General features: G+C 46.1%; 1 protein-coding gene across 2 annotated transcripts; it reads right to left on the bottom strand.

The window, feature by feature from the left end:
- Positions 1 to 274: 274 nt before the first annotated feature.
- On the bottom strand, positions 275 to 13655 carry SIK1 (salt inducible kinase 1). 2 transcript variants are annotated; one of them, XM_058836472.1, is made up of 14 exons: positions 13517 to 13655; positions 13159 to 13363; positions 12222 to 12338; positions 9538 to 9601; positions 9178 to 9339; positions 8761 to 8885; positions 8523 to 8646; positions 7369 to 7592; positions 6986 to 7135; positions 6268 to 6390; positions 5794 to 6019; positions 4847 to 5122; positions 4123 to 4354; positions 275 to 3366 (listed from the first exon to the last, which is right to left on the bottom strand). In XM_058836472.1, the coding sequence occupies exons 2-14, from the start codon at positions 13309 to 13311 to the stop codon at positions 2946 to 2948; spliced, it is 2397 nt and encodes a 798-aa protein (XP_058692455.1). In that variant the 5' UTR covers positions 13312 to 13363; positions 13517 to 13655; the 3' UTR covers positions 275 to 2945. The 2 variants fall into 2 exon arrangements, with proteins under 2 accessions (XP_058692455.1, XP_058692449.1); XM_058836466.1 differs by lacking the exon at positions 13517 to 13655 and having other exon boundaries at positions 13159 to 13466.
- Between the last annotated feature and the right edge of the window lie 200 nt (positions 13656 to 13855).

Below are 13855 nucleotides of genomic sequence, written 5' to 3' on the forward strand. Positions count from 1 at the left end.
GTGACACTCCACCACGCCAGGCCATCCTCACTGCCTGGACCTCTGCTCCTGCTGCATTTCATAACCCGATTACCACAGTCTTGGGTTAAATTCAGACAGATTGCCTACCAGCAAAAGGCTCAATATCCCATTATCAGATTTGTGAGCCCGGCATCCCTCTTCATTTAGGATGTAATAGAAAGTGTCAGTAATGTCCTACGGACTTTGGCTTGAAAATGAGTCTTGACTATGCAAGTCATAAATGCACTGGGTGAAGATACTCCACAGAATCACGTGTGGGACAACAATTTTAAAACATTTTTTATTTAAATATTAAATAAAACACATCAACTAATCATTTTGGTGTACACCTCTCATTTTAACATAAGAAATAAAATGATTGTTCAGTCATGATAAAAAATAAACTATACATCTCAATTAAACCAGTCATGTAGTGTCTTTAAATACCCTATTGCATTGCAGTCTGCAGAACAGCACTGTCAAGATATCTACAAAAAAACCCCAGACTTTTTAAAATGACCTCTTCTGCTCCAGCAATAATTCCAAAGAGGTTCTACAGCAATTGGAAAAGAAAAAAAAAAATACTATGAAAGTAAAGTGCTTGTCATTGCTCAGGACAGGAAACAAAAGAATCTGTGGCCTTTAGATCCATGGCATTAAACAAAACACAAACTGAGGAGGAAGTTCTGTGGTTTAAGTTTGTGTGCTACCCCTTACAAAACTGAAGGCCAAGTTGCTGCTTTGTGACAAGCTGGATTCTTCTTGCCCTCCTCTCCAGCCATCTCCATGCAATCTCTTTTTTTGGGTTGGGTTTTTTGGGGGGGTTGGTTGTTTGTTTTCTTCTAAACCCACACTACAAATGAGCATGAGACTTTGGTGTTTTCTCTGCTGCAAGGCACCACGCATTAACAGGAGTTCAACTCGAGCAATTTTCTGTCACTTTGAAGCTTCCAGATCTTGGAGCAGCAGTGGCAAGCTGGAGATGCACCGATACAGAGACACAGATACAACACACAGATAAAGAGGTTGTTTATGGAGAGCCACAGACAGAGCCACGTGACATCTTCAACTCTTTCTACTCCCACCAATTAACCCGGTCAATCTTTGGCTTTTTTCTATTTTTTTTTTTTTCTTAAAAAAAACAAAACAACGAACAACTAAACAAACCAAACAAACAAAAAAAAAAAAAGAAAACCCAGAAAAAAAACCCAAAACAGGTCTCTATATTATTTGCAAATGTGTAATACTGCAGGTTGCACGAAGCCAAGGTAACTTGAAGGCACCCTGTGTCACACTAGGGAGATGGGTCCTTGAAGCATTTAGCCAGAACGCAGCTACGCTCTGACACTCGGATGGCAGCTCCCAGCCAAGCTGTCTCACTGTCTGCTCACCTGCTTCCAAAGTCTGCATGCACTCCCCAGCTCATGTCTGGAGGAGCACAGCCTGTCCTCCCCTTTATACCTCAGCACAACCTCTATTGACAGCAACAGAAGTCATGGTCTGCCTCAGAAGGGGAGTTGGGGTTTATACCAGAAACACAACAGAAGCATGTTACAAAATATAAAAAATAACTAGTGTTATATAGTTTTCTGCTTCCTATTTATATACATATACAGCATTAAAAACCATACGAAAAACACCTATCTAATGCAAAACCTTGTTTTGCTAATATGCCAAAAAACAAACCAACCAAAAACAAACACCCAAAGATTGTGCTGTTTTACTCACTTTTAATACAGTTTTGTTCAGAAAAAGCTGTACTCTGTTAGAGTAGAATTCTGTTCTAGCCTATTCCTTTTGTCTTTGTCAGTATATAATTATAACCTCAATATTGCACATTTCCCCAAGAGTCAGTTCTGTTTGGACCCTGATAATGAAATGCATAAAAACATAATTAGCAGCGGAAATAACAATGTGCAGCACTAAGAAATACCCCTCAGGCAACTTTGTAGGCAACCTCCAGGAGGGCTTTTTAGAAAGAAAACCTTTCCCATTACCCCACAGGTGCTGCTGCTTCCCCTCCTCAGTGCCTCGGCAAGAATATGAACAAACTTAAGAGTTTATAAAAAGATTCCTAAAGATTATCCAGACCAACAAAATATAGACAAAATATATGTGTGCACTTGTGTGTATGTACACACACACACCACTCCCAAACATCTCTGCAAAAGACCAGGCATTATGCAATTTAGATCCTGATTATCAAGGGATACATTTCCAATAGTTACTGCTTCTGTACTAATTAGAGGGGCTTGCTGAGCTTTTCCAGCTGATGTATCAAGCAAGAAGATCACAGTTTTCATTTAAAGTATGTGTATCTGGGAGGTGTGGAATGGGGATGTTGGTTCCTTTAAATAAAATGAGTGTTAACAGGAGGGAAAAGGAAAAACAACAAATGGCAATGCTTCCATTTTTGTCTCCTATGAATGCATAATGCTGCATGCCACTGGTTTTCTGTTTATTTTTTTTTAAAAGAGGTAATCATCTTCACAAACCCATAAATGAATATTGTGAAAAAGGGAGGCTCTGGTCCCTTCTTTGAAAAGCCTCTCCCTGCTGTGTCACCACTTCTGACAGCTGCTAATCTTGCATAACAGCAGAGCTGTATTGGTCTGACTTGAGTACAGTACCGAAGAGTTCTTCCCCAACCACATCCCTCCCTGCCCCCACAAATGCCCCACCCATCTGCCCCATCATTATTTTTTTCCTTTTAAAAAAAAAAAAAAAATCAGTTTCTATTCGTATTTGTTCAGTGCAAGAATAGTAGAAGCAAAAAGACATACATATTGCTTGTTTCAGTCCTACAAAGTTGCCAGCTTTCTGAGCCAGACAGCATCTTCACATACTTCAAAATTTATTGCTTCTGAGAGTCACTCGTCCCCACGCCGCCAGCCAGCCACGGAACAGTGGTGAAAGTTCCCCGCAACGAGAGCGGCCCGAAGCTCTCACTTGACCAGCACAAACTTCCCCAGCTGGCTGGAAGTCAGGTCCTCCATCTCACAGTCCCCGTGCTGCAGGGTGACGGCGTCGTAGCTCGGGGATGGCGCGGAGAAGCTCTGCTGCTGGGAGAAGGTGGCGGCCAGCGGGGGGACGCTGCTGCTGATGTACAGGTGAGTGTCCAGGAGGTGAGCGGCCGATGACACCGGGGACACGCTCACACCGAAGAAATGAGGTTGGAGCAGCTGGCTGCTGCCAGCAAAGGCCAGCTCAAACGAGTTCTCTCTTTGCAGCTCCGACAGCAGAATGGAGTTGGAGGCTTTGCAGGTACCTGGCCCGTCAGAGGAGGGGATGCTGCTTGCTGTGGGTGTCTGGGAAGTCTGGGGACAAGCTGTTTGGAGTAGTTGGTGATGCTGGAACTGGAGCATTCTGAACAAAATCCAAGGGGGAAGAGGTTAATTTGCATTGCTAGGATAATTTCATGTTCTTTTCCCTCCAATCTTGCCCCTAACCTTGACCATAACTTTCCCCTTTGTTTCCTTCTCTCTATCAAACCTCTCCTTACCCCAGCCAGTACAATCAGAGCAAGCTGCCCATGCCAGGCTTTCTCTCGTTCTGTAGAGGGCAACTACCACAACCAAGTTTATCTGGTCACGATTTGGCCACCTAATAATAGATGTTCTAGAGACAATGTGTGCAGATAAACCGGAAGCTCAATTTTCCATCTTGCTTCTATGGGAATGAAGAGGTGCCACCACACATGACATTTGAGGCCATTGGAACTGTGCCTCCTTTGTGGGCTGTAACTTTTCCAAATTACAAGGTCTCACTTCCTTGCCATGGGAAAATTACAGGAGGAGGCAGAGGAGGAAAGAAATCATTCCCAAAACTAACAAAGAAAAACACAGCTTGCAGTAGGGAGAAGCAATGTTTTCCCCCACACTACCAAACTGCTTCTCAATTCAGCAACCTCCAGATATTTGAACATAGAGATTTTTGAGTGTTACATGTGCCAGGGCAGGAAGCCACAGAAGAAGCCAAGCAGTTTACCCACTGCCACACAGCAAAGATGGAGGACAGGAACCCCCAGTGACCAACCCCCAACCTCTTGCTGTGTTTACCCCTCTTTGCTTGCCCTTAACCCAAAGGAAACCCAATGAAAAGACACCGAAGCTCCTCCCTCACCTCTGCTGCTGCAGCACCTCCTCCAGGAGGCTTCTCCCCTCTCTGCTGCTCCCGCTGCTGCTGTACATGCAGGTGTTGGGCTGTGTGTGCTGGAAAGGGCTCATGGCACTCCTTGCTGCCCGAGAGGAGGAGGACTGACACACCTGCCGAGCAAAGCCTTTGATTTTATTCAAGCCGAGAAACCCCTTGGCTCGAGCGTTCTTCCGCAGCTGCTGCCTAAAAGCCTTCAAGCCTGTGGGACACGAGGAAAAGAAATGCACTTTAATCCTCCACAGCGTTTGCCTACAGTACAGATCAGCCTTTCTGGGCACTGCCTTCCTGGGTGTGAGAACTGGGCTGGAAGAGACTCCTGTTCATCCTCTGCCTGCTGGTCAGAGCAGGATTTAGGTAACAGAACAGGGACTGGGACAAGCAGGAAAAGCCAGAGAGAAATCATGACGTTGTGCACCCCATATTTTAGGAGGAAGGTGGAGCCTGCCATCCCACTCACGGCAGCAGAAATATCTCCATGGGCAGGCTGAATCAGTGTCTGAGAACCTTTCCTCCAGGCACCTTCCCCAGGACATCCCACCCTGCCTCAGGGCCCGTGAACACAAGAAGCAAAATATCCAAGTGTCCAGCCTCAGTGTAATACTACGGACAGCAAGCCTCCCTGCACCCTACCCTTTCCCAGTAGCTCTTGGGAGGGTGCAATTCCTCATCAACAGAGCCAGGAAGACATTACCTTGAGTTAATGAGGTATCAGATGCTCGCCTTCCTTCTTGGAAGCTGACAGGCAGCAGAGAAGCACCTCCCATGCAGCCCTGGGCTTGTAACACGGGAGCGTCAGACTGGGAAGCGAGGAAAGGCGACGTCATCCTCGCCGTGGCCGGGCTCCCCGTCATTACTTGACCTGCCAAACAGCTGCTCAGGGCCACTGAGCTGTCATTTGAAGATGAAGTAAGGCAGCTGTCTGAGCTAGTTCCCTCTGTGGGGCTGGCAGAGGAGGAAATGACTATACCTATGGAGGGGAAGGAAGGAGAGAAAGAACATTCCCAAGATGAGTACAGAAAGGAACAAACATGACATCAGAGCCTTCTGCCCACCTACACTGGCACTAATAAACAGCCTCAAGCTGGAGAGGTGTCCAGCAACTCTTCTTGTCCCAGGGCTTGACTCCAGCAAGGGGTCATCAACAAATAACCTCAGTTTGGGCTCCTGTCCAGCTGGCAGGGCTTGGCCAGCATCACCAGGCTGTGCTGGATCAGGCACACAGCGTTACTTTAGCACAACCAGGACAATTGTTATGTGAACAGTTGTGCTTATTTAGTTGGCTCACAGGGTCTGGGTATGTACCAAACACAATCAGTGGGGTGTTTTTTGTCAAATTCGGGTACTTTCCCCACCCCCAGTACAACAGCAGAAGCAAGCAGACCAGGTTAGTGTCCTCCCTGTGAGCATGCTCCCCTCTGAAGAGATCTAGGTGAAATACAGCAGCACAGCTTCTCTTCCCTAAGGTCCCTGCTTATCTGTAGGGAGACAGAACTGGGGAGGGCAGAGTACAAGCCTCTTTTCTAGACTTTCCTACCCCAGTCAAGGTAAAATCAGCACACTCTCCCTCAGCATTTGGGCTCCTTCTCTGCTCTTTTCCTCTACCTACAGACACCCTTCATCTCTCCCAGACTTACTTACATGGAGGTACGTGCTGATAGAAATGGGTGGTCACTTCAGCCAGGGTGTGCCTCCTGCTGGTGTTGCTAGGGATGCAGATGGGGTGGTCATATGCCTTAATTTCATCTTCTAGCTCCTTCTCTTGCCTCACTTCCTCACTGATGGTGGTCTCCAGCAGGCTGTTTGGGGAGATGGAGCGGTTCCGGAAGAGCCCGTTGAAGTTGGTATCCACAGGGAAGAACACAGGCTGGAAAACATGCCAGATCACAGACTTCAGGGCCTTTTCCTTATTTCTGCACTGCCTTTTAATACTCTCCACAATTCTGTGGCATGTCTTCAGAAGGAATATTGTTTGAGGGGGTATGTGACACCATGCCCAAATGCCAACAAAACATAGGAGGAAGAGAACAAAAGCCACAAGCCCCATTATTGTGGATTGGCAGAACAGTGAAAAAAACAAAAAAAGCAACACAGAGTTTAGCTGGGAACACCAACCTGTAGTGGATTGCTTATGTCACAGTCCATTTCTGCCTGCAAGGATGGCTGAATCAGGCTCTGAGGTTGCTGGTAAAGCAGAGATGATCGCAGGGTTTCACTAGTGAGACTGTCCTGAGGCATCTGGAGAGAGAGCGATGCACAGAAGCCATCACACACACTGCAGTTCCACGTGACTTTTCAGATACTGGAGAGTCACAGAATTTCAGAGCCACCTTCCCTGCAAGCTTTCTCCTCATGCTTTCTATGAAAATGAACAAAGCTAATCCATCAATGCCAACACAAACACAGAACTCCTCCTCACAAGTTAGGCAATTTAACTGGAAGTGCAATTTGCAAAGGCACCCAAACCACACTTTAAAGGGGGTGGGGGCGAAGAAAATAATAAGAATGTCAGAAAAACACATTAAGTGACTCATAGAGTACTTCTGAGGAACCTACAGGATATGCAACAAAGAAGCATAACCAAGCCATGCCTAAAAGGGCAGATTTCCATGAGAAGTCTAATCCTGTGGCTCATTATTGACCTGCACTGGAGGCAGACTATTCTTTGGACCATGACCTGCGGTCACTTCCTAGGAAACAGGGCATTAATATTCACTCAGCCTCCTGCTGAAGAACAGCAGGCTGTGTCCTGTCAGAGGGCACCACTATCAGAACTGGTTTTCAGAAGCCTGGCAGTTACATGGGAAGCAGATGTAAAGGTGCCTCTCCTCACCTCAGCGTTGGTGATCTCGGAGCTCCTGGGCCGCGGCTGCCGGCCGGCTGCCGGCCGAGCGGACACCTGGCTGCTCCGGTACTCCTTGAGGCGCTCCAGGAGCAGGTAATAAATCGCAGCAAAATGGTTGTAGCTGCTGTTCTGCAGAGACTGGAAGACAATGGAAGGGCCTTTTTGAGTTACAGGTAACTGGGGATGTAAGCAGCCAAAACTCATCACCTAAGGGCTCAGAGTAGCACAGTCAAAAAACCAAGCAAAATCCAGAAGGGCGGTGAAGATTTTATGCTGTGACACCAGATCAAGGCCAGGCACTGAATGACCCATGACTGCACCACTGGCACTCTGCTGGTCATTGAAGATGTATCTAAAGGGCAAGAACTCACCTCTACGGTTCTCTGCCTGTCGATGCCAAGGGTCTGCATGATCCCAAGGACCTGCTCGTTGTAGTCGCCCAGGTTGGAGTTGTAGTTTTGCATGGAGAAGGACAAGGACTGCTGCTGCTGAAGGGAGAGGTCAGCCTGCATCCACTTGTGCTGCTTGATCTGGGAGATGGTTATCCGCTTGGTTGGGTCCACAACCAGCATCCGTCGGATTAGTGTTTCACAGTCTGCGTGGCAAAGACAAACTCATGAGCAAGGGGCAAAAAAAACCAGCTCAGCCCCCGGTCACTGCTCTGAGCACTTCCCAGCAGCAGAGTAAGTTGCCTATGAAGACATGAATTAAAGGTTTGGGAGCAGCTGATGCCTGATCTGACTATCAGATATTCCAGACAGCACAAGAGATGCCCACATACATATCACAGAAACAACATCTCGCTAGAGGAAGTGAAGCTGTACTGGATACCAGGTGGCCTTGCACCTTGTACAAGAGCTGGTTTTGAGAGGATGCAGGTTTAATGGCATTACATCCACATAAAATAGGTCAGAATATAGTATAGAACCCCATCACATACAGGTTCCTGGTCTTACACTGATTATTTACTTATAACCAGGAAATAGAGCTGTTCATGGCTGTAACTGATAAACTTCAGACTTCAGCAGATAATCTCCACGTGACGACAGAGGCACGTTCATTTGGTTTTGAAACCAAATCAGAGAGAGGTGATAACACTCTTCAGTTTCATGTTTCTCATCAGAAACTGTTGGAGTTCTCAGGAAACACTGCTAAGTCCCACTATTCCTTCTCTCCTTGGCAGCACAGCCACACTGGAATACACCCCTTCTGCACAGCTAAAATAACTTAAGAGAACTACACCTATGACAGCATTGCAGGCTAATCTCATTAAAACCCTGTTTTCTCTTCTGAGCGATTATTTCTCCAGCTAGGGAGTCAAGTATTTTTGTAACCCATAGGGATATTCCAAGAAAGGAAACTGCAGCCTTTTAGATGCACCACAAAGCAGATCCCAGAAAAGAAAATGTCTTCTGCCCTACAGAAACTACTGGGTACATAAAAACAAAATAATTCCCAGCTGCAATCTGGACAGCTACTCCTTTCCAGCACCTGTTCTAACATTAAGGACCTGAAAAAAAAGCACCTTCGGACATGAAGTACGGGATGCGGAACCGCCCCTCCAGCACTCTTTGCCTCAGAGTTGGTAAATTGGGTCCATCAAAAGGCAGAGAACCGCAGACAAGGACGTACAGAACCACCCCAAGGCTCTGCCAAGAGAAAACAGCACAGCACATGAGTGACTCCAGGAAAAACAATGAGTTTGAAGGCCCACAGACCCTCAGAAAGTGTGAAACGCAGTTTCTGAGGAATAGCAAGCTCACCCATATATCAAGGTGAGGTCCTTCATATTCCTTGCCTTCAAAAACTTCTGGAGCTGCATAGGGTGGGCTTCCACACCAAGTGGAGAGGGGCTCTCCCGACTTGTAGAAGTTTCCAAAGCCAAAGTCTGAAATAAAGGTGAAAATCTGGGGTGAGACAACAACACTCAACCACATACTAATATTTCAGAAGCAGCAGAAAATTGAGAGGAAAGGAACAGATGTGTTGCTTTGTTTTCTGCCCATTCATTTAAGCTCTTCCCTTCTGTTCACAAAATCTGTTCTGAGAAATATCTGTAACTATCATTTTATTTTCACTTACACCAACACAAATACATTTATAGGATCATCCTAGGGAAACCCAATGTCTAAGCAACATGCCTGACGTTCTTTATAAAGTGACCTCCCATTTCCTGTTACCTGCTAATTTGATATTCATGTTAGCATCCAGCAGGAGGTTCTCTGTTTTGAGATCCCTGTGCACGATGTGGTGGCTGTGACAATATTCCACTGCTGAGAGAATCTGCCAGAATTTCTTCCGTGCTTCGCTCTCGCTCAAGTGCCCGTTGGAGGTCAGGTGATCTGCGAGACAAATTCACAGAGGATTTAGAAACACCCCAAGCAAATTTTTCATAATCCTGCAGGTGCTGCACTTGCTGTTTGACAGCTGACAACAGAAGACCCTGGGTTTTTAATTAGAATATATCTGTTACTCAGGAATGACAAAATAAAGCCATGGTTTCTAAATCTAAGGAACTGAGGGCTCAGTCAGAGACTTACCAAACATTTCTCCATTCTTTGCAAACTCAGTAACAATGTACAGCATATCCTTTGTCTCCATAACCTGTGAAGACACAAGAGGACACAATTAAAAAAAAAAAAAAAAAAAAGCAGAGCTTTATAGTTTCATTTGTTTTTCTATGTGAATTCTCAAACATATCTGTTCAAATTTATATTTGCTGCAGCAGCTGGCAGTAAAAGCATCTAATTTTGCACCACAGAGTTCTTTCCAAGCAAACTGATAATGAAAAACATAACAAATCAAGGCTTATGTGCCTACATTGTACAATGGCTTCCCAGGCCATTGTTCTTCTCACCATTACCAAGCTACCTAATCTCTGTAAGAGAGCAGATGAATGTTTAGATAATTTCATATGCTCTTCTTTTGTTAAAATATGCATATATAGATTTACAATTAAAGTGACATATTTTGAACATGCAAAGAAACTCAAAAGTTTATCCAAAGTTGTTTCAAGGCTAGTGGGGGCTCAGATCAGCAGAGATAGCTGCAAACTGGACAAAGCAAGAAGTGGCATCAGATCCCCTGCTCCTGTCTAGAGTTGGCTGGGACATGGGGAGCCTCCTGTGCAAGTGATAACAGGCTGCTGTTTGTGCAACAGCACTGCTTGATGCACATCAACAACTGTCAATATATTGCCTATCAATCTAGTATCAACTTGCTTTGATATTTCACAAGATTTGCCTTTGCAGGAAAACAAAAAAGAATAATTAAAATCCAAATGATGAATGAGAGGTGCTGAGCATTTCCAAGCTCGTCTTCAGTTGCCACAGCACACCTTTGAAATGTTGCATTTCAGATTTCAGAAACACAACATTTCCGTGGAAACACTTCCCTCTCAGGGGGCAGATACTTTGTTTTGGAAGCAGGAGGCTCACAACAAGTTAACAATCCAGAAAGCCTCAAATCTACTTCAAAGGCTGTAACTTCCAGGCTCCCAACACATAACATTTTTCAAAGACTCTTGTCCTCCCCTCGCTACAAGTACACACAGACGCAAAATGAAAATAAACAAACAAGGAGCAAAGGAAGAGAGGTTCCCAGTTTAAAAAACTGAAGGAAAGTGTTCTGGGAAAGTTGCCAGCTGGATGAAATTAAGACGCGGTGCTGAAACTAAAACAATGATGAAATAATACAAGAACACACACCCTACGTTGGTATGTCATCTAATTCCATCCCTGCTTCTCAGCCTCTACCAAACAGGTAAAGCATCAGTTACAACAACAAAGAAAAGAAAACTTCACTGAAAAGAAATTATGGTCCCCTACCAACGTCATTTGCTGCATCAAGTGAAGTGGTTCAACGAGATGGAATTTAACCTGCTTTTCTAAATGCTCTGAAACAGTATTTTCACCCACATCATTCCACTGAAATGAACTCAACCGAACTGTTAGCATGTTTCTGTATGTCCTATACTGCCCCATGGGCAGCCCTGACGTCAGCTGTTAACACAGAATCATTTTTGTTATGATGGGTAACACTATAAATACAAACACTTCATGTGTGTCAAGGTCTTTTAAAAGAATGCCTTGCCTAAGCACCTGCCTTACTGGCTCTTCAGCCTTACATGGTAATTACAATTAAACTTTTTTTTTTTCTTTTTTTTTTTAAGCTAACAAGCCCAGCAGTAAGATCACAGCTGATAATAGTGTTTACTACTGCACACAGACTTTCAGACCTGCTGCTTCATCCATCTCTACCTTTCTCCTCTCTGCCCTTTTAGACAGGTCCAGAGAGACTGATACCTCTGCCCTGCTCATGGCAGGGGCTTGCACCAGGTGACCTTTAAAGGTCCCTTCCAACCCAAACTGTTCTGTCACCTTAAATCCACACGGCATTATTTAAATGATTAAGAGGAACTTATACCAAAGGCTACTTAGAGCTAACATTTAGAATTTGCAAAGCAGTCCTTGCTCACAAGACAAATGTGATCCTGCTTTCTGCACAACACATTCATTTGTTCCTACGGTTAAAAATATTTGTCAGTGAAGAAACTGAACAAATCTAAATCAAAATTCATGTTGTGAAACTCTGCAGGGGAAAGATACTTAAAATTCACTTTCAAAACTACACAAACTGCAACAAAACAACCAAACAGGTAATTTTTGACATATTCTAAGAGACTAACATTTTCCACCTTTTCCTTTTTCACTAATCTAATTCTTCGATTAAATTTCCACTTAGACTTTCTACTTAAGATTAATTTGGTTTAATTGTTGGTGATTTTAAATCCCTTCCGCTTAAGGCAAACTCAGCTTTAGTGCTTCCTTCTCTACCACCCAACGTGAGTTTAAGTCTTCCTCTTATCTAAAGCACGTAAGAAGTTCCAGTACTCTAAACTGGGAAAAGGAGAGGAGATAGGAAAGGCAAGTTAATCACAGAAGTTCAGATAACCCGTTCCTCAGTCTGAAACAAACGTCAGCCTGGTTGCAACTGCAAATTTTACAGTGCACTTTGTCAAAAAGCTGTCTAATGTACCAGAACCTTGTTCAAAGAATGAAGAATGACTTTGAAGAAACCCAGTTTATTTCAAACGTTTTTCAAGAAGTATTTCAGTATTTCAATATGCAATCTCGCTGCAAATATTAGATTTAAAAATTACATGCCAGAAAAGATCACGAGCATATTTTTATCTACGTGCTGCACTTCAAAGCTGGACTCTTACCTGATATAGCTTGATAATGTGGGGATGATTCAAAAGCTTCATTATCTGAACTTCTCTGTAAATCTTCTCCAGATTGCTTGGGTCTAACCTTGTTTTGTCTATTATTTTTATTGCAACCTGCAAATTTAAATAATAACAAAACAACCCCAGGTATTACAAAACAGGTACTCTCACTGTTTAGATATCTTAAAAAAAAAAAAAAAGACAAAAAAAAAGACACACCCCCGTACAAACACACCACTCACAAAATCCAAGTAAAGTAGATTTTAAAGTAGCTTTTAAAGCACAGACTTGACAAAGCTGATTCTGTTTTTTCTGAACAGCACAGAATTCACAGCACAGAACGTTTTCGTTTTTCTTTTCTACGTCAAAGGATTACACGTAAGGTAGCGAACAGAACTGCAGAAATTAGCACTGGACAGGATTCCATAAATCTTTTAATCCGTCCCATGCCAGTGAAAAACAGATTCTTGTAACAGACTATCTCTTACTGTAGTGACTGAGACGACTTTGACATGCACCAGAAATATAAATACGGCTGCACGCCAAGGAAAAAAAAATATTTCTGCAAATAAGACCCCAGGTTCTTTGTTCTTGAAGAGCACGGAATGAAAAAAACAAAAAAACAAAAAACAAAAAACAAAAAACAAAAATCCAAAACGTCTGAAGTCTTCAAGAGATCCTTGATTTGCAGGGCGTTTTTAGCAAACTGAGAGAAACTCAACGAAGCTACAGTAACACTCAGAGCCGCGGGAGCCGGGCTGGGAATTTTCGCACGCATTCTGGCCGAGTTTTAATTCTCCACAGCGGGAAAAGTCGCAGTCCCCGCCAAGCGCGGCATCTCCGCGGGCGTGCGAAGGCAGCAGCGCCCGCGGGGCTCGGCGGAGCCGCCGCGCTCCCTCCCCGCTCCCCGACGGCGCCGGCCCCTCGCACCCACCTGCGTTTTGGTCACCCTGTGCCGGGCCAGCTTGACCACGGCGAAGTTGCCTTTCCCCAGGGTCCTCTCGATGTCGTAGAAGCCGACTCGCAGGGGCCGCTGCTGGCCGTGCGCGGCCGCGGGCGCCGAGGCGAACTCCGACATGATCACCATGGCTCAGGCGGGGGGCGGGCAGCGCCTCAGGACGGGAGCATCCGAGCGGCACCTGCACGGACACGGCCCCGCAGCGCCCGTCAGCCGCGCTCCGCTCCGCTCCGCTCCGCCGGCCCTGCCCGCCCCGTCCGCGCCTCCGCCGCCGGCCCCGCTCCCCCCGCGGCCCCGCGGAGCCCGGCGGAGCGGCCGTCGAGCCGCCTCGTACCTGGCGGGCGGAGCGCGGTGTGCGCGCAGGGCTGTGCGGGCGGGCGGCCGGCAGAGCGAGTGCGGCGGGGCGAGCGCGCACCGGGGGGCAGGCGGCACCACGCGGGATGTCCCGGCCCCCCGCCCTGCCCGCCCCTCGCCTCCATCCGCGCACCGCCCGCCCTCCCCGCCCGCCTCTTCCCCCCGCCCACCGCCGAAAGCCGAGACGGGCCCATTGACGTCACTTTGACGCCAGCGAGACGCGCGCCCGGGCGCGGGGCTGAAGGGGAGCGGAGACACCGGGACGTTGCCAGGGAACGGGCGGCGCTGACGCGGGCGCTGATGGAGCCGTCGCCCGGGA

The sequence above is a fragment of the Poecile atricapillus genome, chromosome 1 (genome assembly GCF_030490865.1).
Source record: "Poecile atricapillus isolate bPoeAtr1 chromosome 1, bPoeAtr1.hap1, whole genome shotgun sequence".
Lineage (NCBI taxonomy): Eukaryota > Metazoa > Chordata > Aves > Passeriformes > Paridae > Poecile > Poecile atricapillus.

What these genes read in the sequence shown, in the direction of transcription:
- SIK1 (XM_058836472.1), bottom strand. Translation starts at nt 13,311, where the DNA reads ATGGTGATCATGTCGGAGTTCGCCTCGGCGCCCGCGGCCGCGCACGGC. An exon ending in CATGAATATCAAATTAGCAG is followed by an intron (nt 8,886 to 9,177) that starts GTAACAGGAAAT and finishes CCTTTATTTCAG; the next exon opens with ACTTTGGCTTTGGAAACTTC. An exon ending in ACATAAGCAATCCACTACAG is followed by an intron (nt 6,020 to 6,267) that starts GTTGGTGTTCCC and finishes CATGTTTTCCAG; the next exon opens with CCTGTGTTCTTCCCTGTGGA.